General features: G+C 45.8%; 1 protein-coding gene across 1 annotated transcript; it reads right to left on the bottom strand.

The window, feature by feature from the left end:
- Window positions 1-530: 530 nt before the first annotated feature.
- On the bottom strand, window positions 531-5,757 carry Npm2 (nucleophosmin/nucleoplasmin 2). The gene is made up of 5 exons (XM_074053456.1): window positions 5,709-5,757; window positions 5,468-5,550; window positions 5,208-5,324; window positions 2,798-2,891; window positions 531-547 (listed from the first exon to the last, which is right to left on the bottom strand). The coding sequence occupies exons 1-5, from the start codon at window positions 5,755-5,757 to the stop codon at window positions 531-533; spliced, it is 360 nt and encodes a 119-aa protein (XP_073909557.1).
- Between the last annotated feature and the right edge of the window lie 1,375 nt (window positions 5,758-7,132).

Below are 7,132 nucleotides of genomic sequence, written 5' to 3'. Positions count from 1 at the left end.
GTAATATTGACCACACTGCACATAACATAGCAAATAAACAAGAGGATAAATTACAGTTTTTCTTACTTCCCACCAACATTTTGGTGGGAAGGCATTTAGGATGCTTCCATTTTTCTTTTTTCTTTCTTTCTTTTTTTTTTTTTTTTCTGGTGGGACTGGGGATTTTTGAACTCAGGGCTTCCTACTTGCAAGGTAGGCTCTCTACTACTTGAGCCACACATCACCAGTCCATTTTGCTCTGGTTATTTTGGAGATGGGATCTTAAGAACTGTTTGCCAGGGCTGGCGTGGAACTTGGATCCTCCTGATCTCAGCTTCCCAGGTAGTTAGGATTACAGGCATGAGCTACTGGCACCCAGGTATTTTCATGCTTTTCAAGGGGGCTATGCTGGGCTCCAGTGCTACCATATTTGTGTGAGCGAGTCTGTGTATATATGCCAACTGAACCACTCTGTTAGCACTGTATATCTCAGCTAAAGAATTTCGACTAACTTAATAGAAAGAAAGAGTTACCTTACTGCCTCCTCTTCTTTATCCAGCTTTTTTTTCTGGGAACCAAAACCAAGTATTATTAGGCGTGTTAGGCTGAAGCCCAGAAGAGCTAGAACAGACTCTCCAGCCGGAAGTGATCCCAGCTGAGCACATGGTAGGACTCATTGGCAGTGGCCTTGGCTCATCCCACATCCCACATCTGGGAGGCCTTGCCCAGGTTCCTGGTGACCAGTCCCTCTGAGGCGCCTCTGGAAAGACCCAGTGCACTGAAAGCAGCCATGTTCCTTTCCCCACCTTAGCGATACTTGTCTGCTTCTGGGGCACCAGCCTTTTGACTTGTTTGGCAGGGGTCTCCTCTAGAGATACCTCTGCATCATCGTCATCGTCATCATCATCGTCATCATCATCATCGTCGTCTTCCTCCTCCTCACACTCTTCTTCCTCTTCTTCTTCCCAGGGGTCCGAAGTCTCTGATGGCATGGGAAGGTGGCAGGGACAGGGTGGGGTGGGAAAGGCAGCATCTGAGCTCAGGGTTGATGCTTACCTCCACCCCTGGGATCCATTTGGCTCCAAATGTGGTCCTTGGAGAAACCAAGGGGCTGAACGTGTTTACTTACTTACTACCTGTAAAGGGTCATACCCTTTCTGCCCCACTGCCCCATATGGGGGCCAGGGGATTGGCAAAGCCTCACAGAAGGTGGGGGAGGTAAGAAGGGGGCAGCATCGCAGGAAGGGCGGATAGGGAGGGCTGGGGACAGGCTGAAAGCAGTCAGAGCAGGGGAGCAGAGGGAGGCGCTATGGTTTGCCCCTCACAGGTTCACTTGATCCCAGTGTCGCAGTGTTGAGATGGTGGAAACTACGATAGGCAGGTCTAGTGGAAGATAACTAGGGCTTGGGGCTCCACGGTCATGAATGGATTAATACTGTCTTAAAGGAGGTCTTGTGAGGCTGGATTTGTTCCACAGAATGGGCTGTTGTAGCGTTCTACTTTCACAGCTCACTCTCATGTCCACCCTCACACATGTGCTCCTTCTGCATGCAACCCCTGTATGCCCTGTTGTGATCACCCTTGGCACCGATCAGAGCCATGCTGTTTGGACTTTCCAGCCACCAGAATTGTGAGCCCAATAAACCTCTCCCTCTCAACTTGCAATCCTCTTCAACACCCCAAGTGCTGCGATTGCAGGTTTGTGCCATCAAGTCGACTCTTTTCTTTATAAGTTACCCGGCCTCAGATATTTTTTTGGTGGTATTGGTGTTTGAACTCAGGGCCTACATGTTCAGCCATTCCACCAGCCCTTTTTTGTTTTGGGTTTTTCTGAGATAGGATCTTGGGAACTATTTGCCCATATTGGCTTCGAACTTCCATCCTCCTGATCTCTGCCTCCCTGACTAGCTAGGATTATAGGTGTGCGCCACTGGCGCCTGGCAGCCTCAGGTATTTTGCTATAGAAGTACAAGATGGTTAAGTGGAGAGGAGCCTAAAATAAGCAATTAAGGATTTCAATCTTATCCTAAGGGAAGTGGAACATGGGTAGGGAGTATCCTGATGAAAGAGACACAGCTGTACAGAGAGAAGGCAAGCTGAAGGGGCCTTAAAGGTGACAACACTAAATTGCTGTGGTTCCATATCATGACCACAGCTTCATGCTAGCAGCCAGTGTCTAAAATGCTCCCAAGAGCTGGGTGCCAGTAGCTCACACCTGTAATCCTAAGTATTGAGAGGCTAAGATTGGGAAGATCACAGTTCAAAGCCAGTCTGGCAAATAGTTTGTAAGACCCTATCTCCAAAATAACCAGAGCAAAATAACCAGAGTAGACATGGACTGGAGGTGTGGCTCAAGTGGTAAGCACCTGCTTTGCAAGTGCAGAGCCCTGAGTTCAAACCCCAGTCCCACATACAAAAATTAAACTAAACTAAACTGAACTACTCCCAAGTACTCCATATTACGCTAAGAGCTTCTTTGGAATACTCTTGTTCATTCCTGCAATTACTCTCTGAAGGTGAAACCAAGGACACTCTCATGTTACAAGTGAGGGCTGAGGCCCACAGTGTTTGCCATGGACTTCCAGTTCAGGTAATCGTGATGCCTATGGAGAGTTTGTTCAAGAATCCCTAAGGGGTGGCGAATGGCTCAAGTAGGAGAGCATCTGCCTAACAAGTATGAGGCTCTAAGTTTAAACTCAAAAAAACCCAAAAACCAAAAAACAAAAGAATCTCTAAGTGTGAGTATCTAGCGTGTTCTCGGTCCTATGTTCAGTACTGCCCCCACACCATTCCAACCCCTGTCCAAGGTTGCACTTACCATAGCACTCCTGGCCGCAGAGAAACACGGGTCCTGAGCCAGCCCGGAGCTGAAAAGTGACTGGAGGACAAAGCTCCACTCCCATCATGGTGACCTGCAGCAGGAAGGGATGTGGGTGCAGAGGAGACAGGCTAACTCAGGCCTGGTACCTGGCAGTGGCTGGCCTGGGACAAATGCTCAGATAGCCTCCCCACCCCTGCGCCTTCCTGCTGAGGTGGGCTCTGTCCAAGAAGGGACACCTGATCATCTTATTCAGAGACCAGTTATTTCAGTAACACCAAAAAGAAGAAGGAAGAAAAAAAAAAAAAAAAAAGCACTCCAGGGGCTGATGAAAGGAACTGAAAAATAATTTGAATTGAATAAAAATGAAAACAGTACTTATCAAATTGTGAGCTAAAATTAGAAAATGCTTAGAAGAAAATCACAGCATGAAATGCTTGTATTATAAATAGAAGAAATATCTAAAATAAATAAGTTTATTCCTTTATAAACTATAAACTATAAAACAAGCCAAAACAAAGGAAATACAGAAGTTTACATCAGTGAAATTCAAAAGTGGGTAAAAAGAAGAAAAATTTATACTAAAAGCCAATTTTTTAAAGAAGACTGGCAAAATGATTAAGTCTCTGAACAAGCTTAAAAAAAAAAAAAGAAGAGAAGGGCTTTGCCCTGGGGGCTCATGCCTGTAATCCTAGCTACTCAAGAGGCAGAGATCAGGAGGGAGGACTGTGGTTTGAAGCCAGCCTGGGCAAATAGTTCTTGAGATCCTATCTTGAAAAAAACCCAACAGAAAACAGAGCTGATGGAACAGCTCAAGGTGTAGGCCCTGAGTTCAAACCCCAGCACCGCAAAAAACAAAAAACAAAACCGGATGACCAGTGTCAGAAACCACAGAGAGCAGCTTTAAGACAGATGGAACAAGGGGATATCGTGAACAACTTTATGTCAATACATTTACAACTTAGATGAAATGGAAAACTTTGACACCAGTGAAGCTCTCTCATCTCTCCAGCAATCTAGACAGAAAAGGATAACACATCACGACAAATGGAGCTGATTCTAAGAATGCACAGTAATTAATACATGTAATGTATTGAAAAAAAAAATCAATAAACTTAATTTGCTGCAAAGCAGAAAAAAGGGGAAAAAAATCACCTCAGTAAATACAGAAAAGAATCCTTTGACAAAATTCATTGCTCACTCATGATAAAATATCTCAGTGAACTAGGAATAGATGGAACTTTGTTAAGCTGATACAGGACATGTATAGAAATTCCTACTGAATGGTGAAGGATTGAATGCCTTTCCCTTTAGATCTGGAACAAAGCAAGGGTGGTCCTTTGTGAGTGTGTATGTGTGACTGGGGTTTGAACTCAGGGCTTTGAACTTGCAAAGCAGGTACTCTGCTACTTCAGCCATGCATCCAGCTTGGTCCTGTTCTTAACACTTTTATTCAACATCACACTTGATGTTCTTATCAGACAGGCATATAGAGGCACACAGATAAAACCTGACGTTAAATGTCTTTATTCACAGATGATATGCGTATATATGTATATACACACACACACTCAAATTCTAAGGAATCATTAAAATGCTACAAGAACAAATAACATAAATTTAGCAAGGTCATATGATAAAAAACAACTGAATGGCTATATAGGCTATATACTAGTAATGAGTAGTTATAAAAAGAAATTTTAAAAATATAATTTGTGTACTTTACACCATATATAATAATTAACTCAATTGAACCATAGACTTAAATATAATAACTAAAACTATAAAACTCTATAAGAAAACACAAGTAAATCTTGGTGACCTTGGATTAGGCAATAGTTTGTTAGATTTAATACAAAGCACAAGCAACAACAAATACACATTGGACCCGGTGCTCGTGGCTCACATCTGTAATCCTAACTACTCAGGAGGCAGAGATGAGGAGGATCAAGGTTCGAAGCCAACCCTGGCAAATAGTTTGTGAGACCCTATCTTGGAAATACCCATCACAAAAAAGAGATGTCAGAGTGGCTCAAGTGGTAGAGCACCTGTCTAGCAAGCATGACGCCCTTAGTTAAAATCCTAGTATCCCCAAAGAACAAAACCAAGACAAAACAGTGGCAAAGCTACCATCATTTACAAATGATCAATTAATTTCACATAAGGTCTAAGATCAATAAGGAACTTCTGGACACAGAAGTTTAAAGTGAACAGTTTAAAATGTAACTGTTGAAGACGGGTTATTGGACTTGCCCGAGGTCACGTGGCCCTGGGAAGGGTAAGCTGGCATGCCTGAAGGCAGGCTGTGATCTTGTTGCCTCTCCAGCATGACCACCTGTGGCCTGAAGGCGGCCTGGGCCTCCTGAGGTGGGGTTGACAGCAGCATCCCTAGGCCATAGAAGAGACTCACCATGGGCAGGACGGAGGCCTTCAGGGAGGCAATGGTGACAGGCTGCACCTTCCTGTCCTCCTGGTTCACAATCTCCACTCGGTTCACTTCCTCTTTGGCTTTCTCCCCCAAGCAAATCTGAGAGGGGTTGACAACAGACAGAGGCACTTCATCACCCTGAGGACAGATGTCATCTGTTGAGACCCAACAATCACTCCTGCTCCTTCCTCCCCTCTTTGGGGGAGAGGGATGAGAGGGACACCCAGCGTCATGACACCCACCACATTGAGCAATAGCCTACAGCTCTCCTTCTCCACCTGGGGTCTGAAGGTGCAAGTCCGCTTCTCCTGATTGAGCTCACCTCCTGCCCAGAGACAGAGGATGGCAGTTGGGTCAGGGAGACCCACAGGAGGCTCCCAATGCTCCCTTGCTGCCCTTACCCCCAGAAGGACGGTGCATCAGCACCTCTAGCCCACCTCTGCTGGGGGCAGGTGTGGTGTAGTGGGCTGCTCTGTTACTCACCCCAGAGTATGGTCCTTATTGCCTTTTCAGCCATGCTGCTGTGACTCATGTTGCTAATCGATGCAGTGGGAGTGGCCCAGCAGCTGTAAGAATGGGCCTTGTAGTAAGGAGAGGCCCTGGGCCCCTGCTTGGAGCTCAGCAGCACTATTTTCTGCTGAGTGATACAAGAGCCAGCTGGTTGGCGGACTGGAGGTGTGGCTCAAATAGTAGAGCAGCTGCTTTGCAAGTATGAAGCCCTGAGTTCAAACCCCAGTCCCACCAAAAAAAAAAAAAAAAAAAAAAAGCCGGCTGGCAACTTTAGGAGACAAGGCCTGGTTGAGGTCCAAGAGGACCTGCCATTAAAAACTCTTGGAGGACAACACTGGTCAGAGCAGCTGGATCCCAGCCTGGAACACTCAAAATAGCAGTGCTTGCGAATGGACAGAATTGTGGTTTTGTCAGCCCAAACTTGGAAGGTTGTTGTGAGACCACCTGGCTGCCCTTTGGGTCCAGTATCCCAGGGCACAAAGCCAGAGGATGTGTGTCCAGTTTGGGCCCAGTTCCACTTATTCCCTGGATCCCTGTCCTCTCTTAGCTCCTGCTCAGTCCTACCGTGCTGCCAGTCAGCCCATGGGTCCTCCCCTTCACTGCAGCCTCATCCAGCTTCACCTTCAGTGGAGGCCAAGGCCAGCTGCCCACACCAGGCTGTTAAGAAGCCTGGGAAGGGGGAGGGGGAGGTGTCCAATCAGCCTTAAAGAAGCAGCCCTTCTTTCCCTAATCCATTCTTCTGTCCTTTCCTCTTGCCTCAGAATCACCTGGAGGACTTGTTAAAACACAATTGCTGGGCCTCACCTCCACTGTTTCCCATTGAGCAGGTCTAGGTGAGGCCAAAAGAATTTGCACTTCTAACAAGCTCCCAGGTGAAGTGGCTGCCGTTGGCCCAAGACCATTGGTGAGAACCAGTGGGGATTTACTGAGGCTTGCTGTGAGAGAAGGGGCCCCACGCCTAGCTTTGGGTGGCAGTAGGAAGCAGCAGCTTTGACTACCATTGTGCATTTCTTCCTGCGATGTAGGAGAACTCTAATTGCTCTGTAACGTTGTCAACACTTGGCATTGTCCATCTTCTTAATTTTAGCTGTTCTAGTGGATATGTTTCATTTTTTAGTGGCATTTCCTTGTCATTTTCATTGGTATTTCCTTGGTGACAAGTGATAGAATGAGTACCTTTTAAGAGATTATTGGTCACATGCATGTCATCTTTTGCAAAATGCTTGTTCAACTTTTAAACTTAAGCTGAGGAGGTTATTTTCTTATTGAATTGTAGAGGTTCTTTATACATGTTAATACTGTTTTTTGTCGTCAAATGTATGTTTTCCAGGGCTGGAAGTGTGGCTCAAGAGGTAGAATGCCTGCTTTGCAAGTGCAAAGCCCTGAGTTCAAATCCC

Source organism: Castor canadensis, chromosome 14, assembly GCF_047511655.1.
Source record: "Castor canadensis chromosome 14, mCasCan1.hap1v2, whole genome shotgun sequence".
NCBI classification, from domain to species: Eukaryota; Metazoa; Chordata; class Mammalia; order Rodentia; family Castoridae; genus Castor; species Castor canadensis.
This window is presented reverse-complemented; position numbering and strand designations above follow the sequence as displayed.